Source organism: Myiozetetes cayanensis, unplaced genomic scaffold, assembly GCF_022539395.1.
Source record: "Myiozetetes cayanensis isolate MyiCay16 unplaced genomic scaffold, myiCay2020 scf5-8, whole genome shotgun sequence".
Lineage (NCBI taxonomy): Eukaryota > Metazoa > Chordata > Aves > Passeriformes > Tyrannidae > Myiozetetes > Myiozetetes cayanensis.
Genome location: NW_026087742.1, coordinates 83,377,086 through 83,391,413, shown reverse-complemented (window position 1 = coordinate 83,391,413; position 14,328 = coordinate 83,377,086). Strand labels below are relative to the sequence as shown.

The window sequence follows — 14,328 nt, the reverse complement described above, 5'->3', positions numbered from 1 at the left end:
GACACCTACCTTGTCATGCCTAAGTTGAGTTACTAACAACACAAAAAGAAAGATCTGGACAATCTTACTCTGTTTTCATTCTTCATGCTTTAAATAAAGCCATTTTCTTGATTACACAAAAATGTAAACAGCCCAAGAAACACTAAAACAACTCTTTCAATACTAAGTTTGAGATTTTTCTTACTGGATGGCACTGTTTTACTCCCATATAATCTTAGGCCTATTTATCCAATCATAGCCATTCTGTCATGTAACAGAACATTAAAACCCCACAGTAAATATCCTTGTATGATTAAGAAAAGGAAACTATGAAAAAGTGATAGTGAAACATGGTTTGTCTTAATTGGATCCTTTTTAGTTTATCACACACTGTTACAAAGTAATGATGGCAAAACACCTGCTTTCTTGGTTTTAATTTAGTATCCAGTCCCCTCCCCCTGCTTTTTTATTGCAACTTGTTATGAAGATATTTATTTCTTTCGGAAGTGGGAGAACAAGAAAGGAATTGACAAGGCAAGAGTCAGACATGTTGTGGTTGGCATGACCAGACTATCAAACTGCATTGAGCAAAACTGGCTGTCACTCACTGTCTTTTAGGAAGACTAAATCAACTAACCTGGGATAAACCTTGGCCACAGGGAAGCCAGCAGGGAACTGGGCATGCAGCACACAACAGCAGCATGCCTGGAACTTGAGATGAAGGACTGAGGTGTTAGAGTAGGAGAGGAATCCTACTCTAGCAACAGATATGCAGACCAAAATATTTGTGGAAGGTCAGAAAGGTTGTATTGCAAGGCAGATTGTGTTTCAGGTTAGGCAAAATAGGCCGCACTTGAGGTAAGGAAAGGTATCTTCTCACCTAAATTGCTTTCTATTTTCATCCCTTTTCACCAGGTGATGCGCTTCTATTTGCTACTTGCTACATTCACAGTTCTTGTTTGACGTGACTGTAGTAGGCCATTAAGATGACAGACTGTCACATGGAGCGCCAACCTAAAAGACTGGAGCTGCAGTCCAAACATTATCAGTCCTGATTCTGCAGTCCTGAACCTGCTGAAGGAGCCTCAGTAAGAAATAAGTGTTCTGAACACCATATTGGAAAGAGTTGTATATTTCCCTCCTTTATTCAAATGGAACTCAAGGGTCCATCATCACTTAACAGGCAAACCACATTCAGTTTTTGCTGGAATATATGAAGAAGCTACATGCAATTGAGTATACTTAAGTACACTAGCAGCTACTAATCACCTCCTGTTCACCAGCTGAAGGGAAAAGGGGTTTGTATTGCCACATTTAAGGAGAGTATTTGTAAAGCAACATGGCCAAGAATCCTTTAAGATCTATTTTAACCTTTTCAGTCATGAATTAGCCATGAATTAGGGGAAAGGGAAAGCCAGCTCCCATCCAGATTGAACTAGGAGTGTTCAAGTATAGTGTTACATTTATTCTAAATCTGAATTCTCTCCAGTGAAAGCCAAGGCAAGATCCTTTACTGGGTAAAGGGCTGGATGCCAGCCATGAAGCTGTTCAAGTATCCTGGCAGCTTATTATTAGCTAGATAAACAAACAGAGGGAAAGATGCATGCTCAGAGCTTCCTTCCAAAGCTAAAGATATACACTATGAATGGGTCTGACTCAAGGGACTGTGGCTAAAGAATTTACCTAACAGAGATCTGAACATACACAAGAGTAACACAACATAAACAGCAAAACTATTTTGGGTAATGTAGAGGAAATAGAAACTTGAAGAATACCTTAAAAAACCTCAAGCATTTGCCTACAGAAACAGAATTTCTTATCAGAAGCATATGCCAACAGTATATTTAAAGTCTTAAGAGACTACAGGGAAGTGACCACAAATCTTTGGAAAAAAAGCATCCCAACATTACAGGAAGTGCCCAAGAAAATAATTTAAATATGTATTAAGATGTATTCAGCCATACAAAACCTTTAGTTTCTGGAGTCCAGTCTTCAACCCTGTAACATACGAACCAAAATGACAGAAAGCCTGTTTGGCCTGTGGAGGCAGTTTAAATAAGGCTGAATGGCCAAACCCAATGGCAACAGCATGGAACCGAATAGAATCACTTAATTTCTTCAGCATCCCAAGCTAAGGGACTCCTAAGTCAACTGTGGAAAGAGAAGTGCTTTATCTCCACAACAGCCAGTGTAAAGGTTATTATGCAACTGTGTAACCCTTTCCAAAAAAATGATTAGTAAGGGGTAGAACACAGCAGTTCAAGGAAGATAGTTAAGACAAGATAGCACCTTTCTCAATATAGAAAAAAGATGAAACAGCATGACTTAGTGCTAAAGATATATTTCAAAGGCTTAAAGTGGAAAAAAAGCACTACTAGTAAAAACAAATAGTTCAGGAAGATAAACAACAATTCAATCAGCCAAGAATGCTTGCTAAAACACAGGTACTATGAGGTAGGAAATACAAAGAAAAATTACATAAATATATTAGAAGACAGACAAATAAAAGAGGCAATTCTTTGCTAGACTAAGAAAACAAGCAAAAAACCCTAAAACCAACCAACCAACTAACCCCCCCAAAAAAACCCCAAAACAACCACCCGACAAAAAAAAAACACCCTGAAATGCTAAGTTCTTTTTTTCCTCACAAAACATTGTGACTAGACTATCACTATTATTAAATATTATTGAGAATTATTTCTAAACCAGATAGTTCCATACCTGGCCTTTTATGTACTAAAAGATCCTGGAACTAACTTCTTGCTAGCAACTTCCCATTTCTAACTGCTTTGCATGAGTAGAGAACCAGAGGACAATGCATTTGTGAGTTGAACAGAATAACAAAGTATAACTATCCATCCCTAAATCTCCTTTGGATGAGAGTTCCACCTTATCAGCAGTAAACTGACAAAACCCAAGAGAAATATGTCTACAATGTGTAGACAACAGAAGGAATCAAGTTATTATGCTCATACTCAGCTGCCAGTTATGCAAATTGATTGCTTTAAAATTATGGACAGTGTTTTGAATATGACATACAACATTGATGAACTGCTAGATGTTGACTCTGTGCAGTTAAGAAATATACCTTTACAAGAAGAAACTGATGCTTTTGCCTTGGAAAGAAGTTCATGGCAATCTGGGCCTAGATGCACGTTGTTTTTCTCAGAGGATGCAATGCCTCCCCCTTAGAATAGGAAGTCTTGCATGTGCATGTCTTCTCTAATGGCTATTTACATTTTCCAGTACTCTTGAATTAGACAGAACAATGCCTGTAAGTTCTTTCCAGGCAGGCTAGGAGAATCCAGAGTTCTTACAAGGCAAGACAGTGAATAAAAAGACAGCAGTTAGATGTCAGATGTGTAGTCACGCTGCTGGGCTGGGAAGGATGGGCTGATCAGATTCTCTGCACATTACCAAAAGAATGCCATGTATGAACACCACGCCATGGGCTGTTATCAGATTGTAAGATAAGATACATGTCACCTTGCTATGATTACACAGCCTGGACTCCAAAGACATAGCATGGGCCTTTTTAGACTGCTGACTGCATCTGACAGACTAACTTCAGCAAGCATCAACACTAGATGTTATAGAACCAAAGCCTGACAGTAAATGAATGGTTTATATACCTTTCAGAACAGTTTTCTGCCATTGTCGCGGGAGAGTGGAAGGCTTAGAAGTTTTAGAAAGTAAAGCCTTGCCGGTAGGTCTCGAGGTGCAGAAAGGACTCCATTGCTTTCTAAACTCCTTCTCAGGGAAGGGTTTAGGTGCAGCTGAATCCTACCTTAGCCTTGGACTGTGTTAACGGTTTAAATTTAAAGGAATTATAGAAGTACAATTAAACCACTTTGTCCTGCAGGTTTTAATGATGGCAAAACAGATATATTTATATAAATTAATTATCATGACAAACTCACAGAAGGGTAAATACATGAAAGATCTTAATTAGAATTATTTACTACGTGGTGCAAAAGCTAAAAATCTACTAGTAGTGTATTACAGAACAAAGTAATATAGTGCACTGTAACACAGCAATTATATCGAAATTAGCAAAAGAAATAATTATGAAGTAGAGACTGATATAACTCACCATACAAGATAACAAGCAGAACTCTCCCTTTCTCCTAACCCCTGGGGAATAATGATTAAGAGGTGCCCCTGCTTCATGGGAGAACCTCCACACTTAAAGGATGTATGTGGAAGAATCTGCCGTACGGAAGTTGGACTGGGCTTTTATAGTTATGAAGTGATGGACTGGTAGTCACAGATTTACAAGCTCACAGACTAGCTTATCTGTCACATCTTGTTTCAAAAAAAGGATGTATATTCGAAGTCTGGTGAACCAGGATGGTCTTAGCATAATTTAACACCAAGACAGCACCCTGGTGCCAGCAGCTGAACTTGCATGATAGCTGGTTTGCATAGTATGCATTACTGGATTTTAGATCTGTTCAGGGTGGACCATCCTGCCACAGACATCCTAAGAAAACATTATCAGTTTACATTTTATTTGTGTACAGCATAAACTGAATTTTAACATAAACACGTTGCTGGAATAGTTCTATAGGTGGAGCCTATTTATTATTCATGATCTTCAGATGACCCTGTTCATCAGACCATGAAAACCAGGACCACCCAAATTGATGCTGCCGAGGTGGCTACTGAAGAGAGAAAGACATAAGCAAAAAATCTAGTATGGATTACACAATTTTTTTCTAGATGAATTGTGATGCTACAGAGACTATCCACAGAGGAAGCTACAGCCCACAATATATGCACTTGTAACTTTACCACCGTAAGCCTCTGAATACCAGAACAGGCTGAACTGAAGAATCAGTTCAGGTCAATTCAGAATGCCACTGAGATATTCCTGCAGGTGACAGCAGCTTTTACTACAGAGTCTAATGATACATATTTTACAACTTTTTAAAGTCACACTAGTCATTATGGATAATTAGTCGTTTCTACATTGCTATTATTTACCTTGTGTCACCTTAATTTAGAAATGGACAGAGCAATCTGGTATAAAGAACATGAATGACAATGTTTTATAACTGTCCAGGAACTTATTTAAACATTGCACCAGCTGTTCAGTACTTCCATCATTTTGACATCAACTGCATTTTCAATTAATCCTTTCAAAAACACCATTTCCCAAACTAGAATGATTGGTGTATGAAGGTACAACCACTACTTTAAATCCAGCATCACAGGCTAACACAACATGTAATTTAGTCCCTGAAATCACAAGACAATAATTTTGAGTCAGTGACAGCTGCAGGACAGCTTCTTGCTTTGCTTCTGCTTTTGATTGAGATTTCCCTCCCCAAAGATCTTAAAGCAAAACAAACAAATTGGGAAGTTTAAGACACAGACTTTGTTCTATAAGACTGTCAGTAAAATCGCAAATTGTTAATTTACCAATCAAAATCAGGATTTCTGATATTTTTATGAATTTCTATGAAGACGTACTCTTGGTCTAACACTACTGTGTTGTTGTATCAGTATGAAATCATTACTGATTCAGGAAATGGAGGCAACAGAAACTATACTGAGTTCTACAGTGCTAAATGAAAAGTTAAGCACTTCCAAACTTACAAGCAAAGGACAAAGCAAAGAAAGAAGGCAGAACAAAGAAGCAGGTCACTGGTAACCAACTGAACTTTATCTTTCAGTATAACTAAAGGGGCAACCATTACACATGAAGAAAAAAGACCCAAGGAATAAGACACCTTACAGAGGTATAACACCACAAATACATTGCCAGAACAGAAACAGTACTCCTGTCTTTCCTCCAATCTCCATTACCTTAAGTCTTTATGTGAAGTCTAAATATTTTTTCAAGCATTCTAGAAATCTTTCTAAAATAACACTAACCTTAAATTTGTCACTTGATAAATAAGCAGGAACTCGAAATTTTAAGTGGTGTTTTTAGTGTGCTAAAAGCAATTAAGAGCACAAAACTAGTGATCTTTTGTTTAAAATCTGAAGTTACAACAGAAGACAAAGTATTTGGTGGAAATAATGACTATTCATGAAGACTATTAGTAGATGAAAGAAAAACCTAGTTCATCATTAACTGATTTCAATATTGCATAATTTCAAATAGCTTGTCTTATTTCTTAGTGAAGTATGCCACAAGGATGGTTATTTACAATACATCAGTGATGATCATATCTAGCAGATATGATTATAAAATTCATAAATTATAAAATTTAGAAGATTATTTATTGTTTATCAATACAAATCTAGCTTCTAAATGAATAAAACTGCTTAGAAACTGTTCTCCTGGTTCTGCTGAACTAAAAAAACAAATCAAGTCAAGCCATTCCACAAGTTCTACACACCTTGTTTTGTCAAGGTCAAATTGAACCTTGTTCATGGTGAACACAATTACAACTCTGTTGTACAGATATTTTGCAAGGATTTCCTCAGCATCCACTCATGAGGTTTTCCCCAGCATATAGATTTTTACAAATGGTGTGAAAATCTCCTTGAAGACTTCCAGCTCATCTCACTTGCCTGAAATCAGCCAAAGTTACTAGTTAGATCCTCATAGAACAAATATGTAAGGCTAATTCCATATGAATGAAACTAAACAGTATGCACAAGGTTAATTAAACACGTATCTCAACAGCCCAAGTACCCTGCAAGTACCTGTGGTCTAGAAATATTACTTGGGTGGCTCTACGGTTCCTAGCTATTTTTTTTACACAGAATGGTGACTGCTATGCAAAAGGGGCACGTCTAAGGTGAAGCACTGGAACACGCTTTTAAAAACATTTCTTACTTACTGGTTAGGTTTTTATAGACCCATTTTGAGTTGCATCTGTTGTTTGCAGAACACAAACTGATCTTATCTACCAAGACATTGGTACCATGTGGTTAACTTAAAGACAAGAACACCACACTAATAGAGCCCAACAAAAAGGAGTTATTTACACATTATGCCAAAAAACCCTAAAACTCTAAATTTAGTAACATATGCAAAGCCAATCTTCCAAGACTTGGCCATATGATACCACCACCGGCATTTTGTAGATTTTTCTCATAACATGGCTTGCTGAAAAATTCTGTGCAGTCACTGACTAGGTCTATCAGTGGACAAACCAATTCACTGGATGAGTTGCATTTATACTTTTGTACTGAAGTAAGCCCATACATGGTTTTGGCCTCAAGTTTATTTCTTGCTGACAGAGTAAGTGTAGAGTGTATGGAAAGGTTCTCAAAAATATAAGATGGGTTCTCAAGCATCACTGAAGGAAAAAAGAGAAAGCTATCTCCTCTATATCAATATCTAATTTCCTCCCAGATTGAACACCTGTTAAAAGAATGAAATGTTTAAATGGCTGATGTAAAGCTATAATTAAACTTACATGTTTTGAAAGACTGGACAGAGAAGCAACTGGAAGTAGGTACTGATCTTAAAAGCAAACAAAAAAGTTCAGAGCTATATAAGAGTTAGTTACTCAAAAGGAGTGATTATGATTAATAAATTTCATCCAAATATTTGAATTTGTCCCATGTCAGGATTCAGGTGAACTTCAAACTTCCGGAAAGCAACACATAATTCTGAATTCCATTTTTCAGCACTAGACATGCCAAAAACTCTTAAGACTGGATGCAGCATGTAAGAAATATGAGTTTACAGGAGGACAGACATTTTTAAGTACAACTGCCACTTGAACAGTTCACTATTTCTTCTAACAAAGCACAATGTGTAAACAGAATTAATACAAGTGCTAAGAAGAATAACATTTATATCCCAGGGTACAAGATGCTGCTAGAACAAGGAGCACTATCAAAAAGCTACAACAGTGAATAACATAAGTTTCTCAATTATAACTAAAAGAACAGATAGTTCTCTAATCAGGATAATGGTTCTTCTATTCCAAGCTACTCAGTACAGTAAAGCTTAAGAAGATGAACACAACATACTACCAGCACTGCTTGTGCTGACTACTATTATTTCACTACACTTGAAACTAATAATGATTTTATAGCTGCACCTATAGCTGCACTCTTCCAGACTTTATTATGAACTTATGGCTGCCCTTGCTTTATTGGCACCATAGAAGGAGCTTTATTGTGAACACACTAGTGCTGACATCTGTCATAGTACCCTGTTATCACTGTAAAAGTACATCGGTTTGATATCAGGTTATTTACAGTCTCCCTTTAAGTCACGGGCTCGAGTTGAAAGCCAAGTCCACCACCCTCCCTCACTTAGTGATGGGACATGGCACTACTAACACTATCTTTGCATAATACAGCGTTAGAGAGCATATGTGTTGAGCCACACTCAGCCCTGCACAGCATAACCTGGTGTGCAGTGCAGTGCTAATACAGCTCACATAACCCAGGCTCAGCAGTTAGTATTGCTTCAAGCATTAAGGTATACAAGGCAGCAATTCAGATGCAGACATCACATAAGACCAGAGGCTGGACATGTGAAGGCCAACATCAAAGCTTAGCAGCTACTTGAGTAGGGCACAGGATTCAAACACTGTCATTCCTCTTACTTTTCTGACATTTTATGAACATTGTTTCTCCCCATGCTAATGGAAGGTAGTCGCCAAAGACACTGCCAGCACACCTGCAGAAGATGAACATAGCCCACCACTAGTCTGACAGATGCAGGTACAAGCCTAGCTACACTTTAACTCAAGCCCTCAGAACTATTTGTTTCAAAAAGCAACTCTCAAATGTTGTTATACTCAAACTTTGGGCAATGTTAAAAGGTTTAATTCTAGTCTCCCTTTAAACTAAAATGGATCCTAGCGGTACCACATCATTTAAATTGAGTAACTGTTAACAAAAATTTGGCAAGAATCTTATTGATGAAAAAAAGCTATGCAGCAATATATTAGAACACTAAAAAATTTACAAGTTATGGAAATACGAGGTAATGAGCTTTAATCCTCACAGGATATCAAGTGTGAACATATGCTTATTGAGCAAAGGATATAGAGAAACCACTCCAAGAAGTACCTTTATATCAAAGGTTGACCCTGCAGAGAAATGGAACATAACTTTCAAGTACTTCACATTGTATCACATTCTCTCTGCACCACCACCCCACAAAATGTCCATAGGGAATTCTGCGAATTGTTTCCCCAGATGCCTTGTACACCAGCTGGTTAGGATTAAACATCTTGCCTATGGCACTTTTTTGGCCTTGAGGATTGGCATTTGTGACAAAGTGATGAATAGTGTACAATTGTATATACTCCATACATTTAAGATAATCTAGGGCCCCAGAAACACTGTTAAATCCATGCACAGTAGTAACAAGGGTTAGAAGAAATCTACAACAGCTATTCTTCAAGCTGGAAAGTTATAGCTCTAGAATTTCTTCAACAATAGACTCAGAAAATATTCAAGACTTGAATGTTGAAATTTTTCTATGTCTCTGATTTTCTGTTATTTTAAGATTTAGCACAGGACTTCTTGCAGAATACTAAGTGCTAGCAAGCACTTCACATCACGTACAAAAAGCGACCAGAACTTTGCAATTAGAGTGTTGGTACAATGGGTGCAGTCAGACACCAACCCCACTGTGAATGACACCATGAAAGTAGCACAAAACGCCTCCTCTGAAGGAAAAACTAAAACCCTAAACAAACAATGCTTGTTCTTCACTTGCACTAAAACACACTCTAAGACAGATTTTAATGGTAGAGTTCTGTCTAGATTTCAAAATGTGCATGTGGATTAAGCCAACAGTTTACTCTGAATAGGTTTTAAGTAGCCTGTTCAGATGAAAAAATTCCTGTTAGAAGCACTTCGGTTTTTTGTTCATCTTTAACAAAGATTTGTAAATTCTTTCATTACTGGAGAAAGTACTTTGGACTTGCTAATAGTGGAGAGCTTCAACTATCTTGAAAGATGGTAAATTCTCCTTCGACAAGACGTGTTTCAGCAAAACCCATGGCAACTTCTGAATTTTGGATAAAAATATAACCCTAAGACTTCAACTACAAACTAAAATCTGAAAAAAGAAAGATGTCCTTGAATACAGTAACTGACAGCTACAGTGCTTTTAATACTGTTTAATGGTTGCCATCAGCACACTTATTTTGCTCATATGCTACTGTTTAAAGTGTCAAAGATTAAATACCTAGTTAGATTCAAGATTGCTCTTCTGAGAATGCTTCCCATTCTGAAAAACAAGTTTTTCTAACAAGTGCAGAAACCTGTAGGGTTGCTATTTAGAATTTAAATCTGTGTTACTAGATCTACAGGACAAGTTTTCTTTTTAAAAAAGCTATCTGAAACAGTTTCTTCCACTTGTAGAAGTGAGATGAGAGCCTCAAACTTACTTAAACTCATATGAGGTAGGTAAAACCATTGTGACTTCATCTGTGAAACATAATTAAGTGTACAAAACCAGATGCATTAGTTTTGACACTGCAGTGGGTACTTTACAGAAGGAAATGGGGTACATTTTGCTTTCTACGAGAAAACACAGTCATGGTATACACATGCAATTATGCAACTCTTGGTGGTATGAGCTGCAAATGCAATTTACACTTAAAAATTAAGAAACTTCTGGATGAAGCTTCAGTTCAGCTGAATAATAAAAGCCATAAATAAATTTCTTACTGTTTGGAAATTCCCCCTGCCCAATCTTCTTCAAGCAATCAACAACTTAACCCTTTAGGTTTTCTCTCAGCACTATATAAACAATTCAAATTAAGTAAAGAATGTTACTCTTCATTAATCTCTTCTAGTTCCTCTTTATGGGATCTTCTTCAAGCAATCAACCAAGACACAAGAAGAGAAATTACTCTATACAAATTAGCAATCAAGTACATCAAGTAACAGTGGGTTTTAATAGCAGCTCTTCCTTTGCTTACTTTTATCTGATACAATAAACTGAGTATCTGCTGACTTTCTGCATTTCACTAGAACAGGTGAAATGTTCACTAGAACATAATGGTGTGAACATAAAGAAATGAGTAAATCAATTGTCATGCCTTGCTGTCTCTCTGGTAATTACACATAAACAGAAGTCCATATTATTGTAAAACCAATCTAAACAAACACTAGACTGGAAGCCTGATGTTTTGAAGCTAAGAAGCGGGAACTTAAAGTTGTCAAGCTAGGTAAGTATACACACTCAAGGGACATTGACAACAAACAGAAAAATAACCAGTACTCTTAAACAACCTCAGCTCTGTTCTCTCTACCCATACCAATCTGAGCAGGCTTCCCTGGCACAGCAGGTTTGGTCAATGGAATGAGTTAGATACCAAAGTATGTAGAGTAATTGGGAGTGATGACCTCTTACAATATCCCAGTATTATTAAAAGATATAAATTTATAGTCCTATAGCACAAACAGCATGCTTCTCATCAACTCTTTGAAGTCCTCATGAACCTCTTTACAAGGGCATGTAGAGACAGGACAAGGATTTAAATGACTTAAACTGAAAGAGTAGGTTTAGATTACCTATTAGGAAGAAAACCAAATTCTTTACTGTGAGGGTGGCGAGGCACTGGAACAGGTTGCTCAGAGAAGTTGTGGATGCCCCATCCCCAGCAGCGTTCAAGGTCAGGCTGGATGGGGCTTTGTGCAACCTGGTCTAGTGGAAGGTGACCCTGCTTAGCAGGGGGATTGGAACTAGATGGTCTTGAAGATGCCTTCCAGTCCAAACCATTCTATAATTCTATGATCCTATGAAGGCAAACCATACATAAGCAATGCTTAATTTTGTCAGTCACCACATAATTTTCTATCCAGGTATTTTTTACAATTTGTGAAAAGGGCTAGAAACTAGATTGAACTGAACTGCAAGTTTGAAAAGAATATTTCAGGTTGGGGGCAGGGTTGTCATTCTTGCACAGAGGGTATTGTCTGTTATAAATGAAGACCTCATTAGAAAGGAAGCACTGAGTGTACCATGCAGTACCAAAACAATTACTTTGTTAATATGCAGATTCAGTGGAGCCAGATTTGAGTCTTGTACTAACAATAGTGCCTGGTATCATTAGACAAAGGAATATTTGCAGTCAGGGCAGTATGTTATAAAAGGAGCACAAACACAAGGACTTACATTTATGCACAATTAGATTGCAAGGAGCCAAGGTCATCTTTCGGAAGTTTAGGCCACCAACCGTTACAACTAATTCCACACACAAACATTGAAATTCTAAGTTCAGTGCTGCTGCTTCACTCCACTCCAGATACCTCCTGCAGGGAAACTATTTACTTGCATAATTTGCCAAAACCACAAACACAAACTGCAGCTGCATTTAAACAAATAAGTCTAATAAGTAAGAAACAAACTTACTACTTTTGTTCTTGAGGATTGACGTGTTGCTCTAACATTAGAAGTGTTCCTTGAGGTAGCTGGAGTTGCCAATGGAAGAGTAGTAGAAAGCTGAGGAGGACTGAAAGACAAAGGCAATCTGGTATCTCCTAATATGCACTGCTTGGAATTGGAATTTTTATTAGTGAACCTCTCATTTTTACTGTTTCCTGAATCTGCACTACCAATCTCTGTTTTCTCCTCATTCTTCACTCTCCTCAAGCAGTCCTTTATTGTTGACTGAGTTGCAGGCTGACTCAACCAGCACAAAAAGAGTTCATCTACCTTCATCTTCATTGCAGGTTGCAGAATTTTCCCAGGTGACATTTTCCACCAGTTTCTGGGTTTTCTTGGTTCAAATTCAAAGTAAAGATTTGACAATCATCTAAACATTCCACTTGACTTTTAGTGTTTCACACTCTTCATGGTTCCTGTTAAGAAAAATATGATTATTAAATCTTTCTGTTTTAACCAAGTGTTGATATTTATTCTCTCAAGATACCACCAGTAGTTGAGAGTTACATTATAATATGTGACTTCAATAACACTTTATAAGTGTAAGCCATTAATAAGTCAGAATCAACTCCAATAACTTCTTTTAAAAGTATACTGTGTAAATGATGGAGACTGGACAAAAAGACACGGCACTTGGACTTTCTCAAGAGATATCTAACAAATAACCCCTAATAATGTACTAAAACCCACATGTATTATGACAAATAAGACTTGAAAAGACTTATACTTGAATGTGCTAAGAACTAAATGTTTAAGGAGTTTATGCAAAGCCTTGATGATTGAACAGGTAAGATTTGAGAAGCAAGTCTTTCAGTCAAGAGGTTTAAAACTAAGACTGAAGGCTCAATTTTCATTCTGAGGTCTGTGCTACTGACTTAAAATCTTGCAATTCCCCCACATGATGCCCAGATGAATACCCGTTAGCTTGGTATCAGTCATTCGATATTTTAAAAACTGATCCTTGACATTCACTTTTACAGTTTTTCAAAACAAATGTAAAACCCAATGTGACTCAAGAACTGGGATAGTATGATTTTAAGTTCAGCTACTCAGCTGAAACAAACAGAATGTATTATTTTTTTTTTTAAAGAGAAACAGAGGACTGGAATGAAATACTAACAGAACTAAGTTACTATCGAGATCTAGTACAGTTTACATAAAACTTATACTTCCTCATGTTTTTGTTTGTTTGTTTGGTTTGGTTTTAAGGCCTTGTCAATATTTGATCTATATGCATTAAGCAGCAAAGATGTATGGTTGGGCTCGATGACCTTACAGGTCTCTTCCAACCTAAATGATTCTATTCTATGGTTGTATATGTGAATACTTTCTGAAGAAGCCTTAAAATAAGCACTTCAATTTGGAAGTGAATAACATCTACCAAACGAACAACACTACTAAAAACCGAAGCTCATCCTCATCCCGTGGCAGAACTGGAAGCCCTATAACACCGAATCACTTAAAACTTTTCAAACAGTCACCGCTCAGCAGCTCAGTTACTCCGTCCCTGAACCTGAAGGTCACGCCGTTTCGCTACCTTTTTAGTCAGACCAACACCTTCGCGGCACCCGCGGCTACGCCCGGCCAGCCCCGAGCACCATCGGCGTGGGAGGAAACGGCTCCGGCGAAGGGCCAGCCCGGCGCCGCCCCGCCAGCGGGGAACGACCGCCACCGCCGCCACGCTCGGTTCCTCGGGCCGGCGCTGCCCCCAGCAGAGCTCAGAGGGGACGAGTCTCCACGCCGCAGCAGCGCCCCGAAAGAGCGACACACTCCCCTTCAGCCGCCGCCGCCCCTCCCGCCGCCGCTTCAAACGCGCGCCTCCTTCCGGCCCGGCCCGGCCCGGCCCCGCCGTCTCGCGAGAGCGCGGCCCTTCCGCCCCGCGGGACGCGGCGGCGGTCGCCATGGCGACGGGCCGTGAGGGCCGCCCCGCCCGTGTCACCCGCTGCCACCGCTGCCTCTTGCGCCGAGCTTAGAGCTGAGACAGGGTCGCGGTGTCTCAGAGCTGCGGCAGCTCACAG

At 38.5% G+C, this 14,328-nt stretch overlaps 1 protein-coding gene across 1 annotated transcript in view; it reads right to left on the bottom strand.

Annotated features, from left to right (window-relative positions):
• The window catches only part of PPP2R3B (protein phosphatase 2 regulatory subunit B''beta), a 45,725-nt gene extending 31,738 nt beyond the window's left edge, over window positions 1-13,987 (bottom strand). Inside the window, exons 1-2 of the mRNA XM_050331299.1 lie at window positions 13,848-13,987; window positions 12,278-12,726 (exon numbers count right to left, since the gene is read on the bottom strand). Coding sequence (XP_050187256.1) covers window positions 12,278-12,622 — 345 coding nt within the window. The 5' untranslated portion in view covers window positions 12,623-12,726; window positions 13,848-13,987. The remainder of the gene's footprint in view (window positions 1-12,277; window positions 12,727-13,847) is intronic.
• Between the last annotated feature and the right edge of the window lie 341 nt (window positions 13,988-14,328).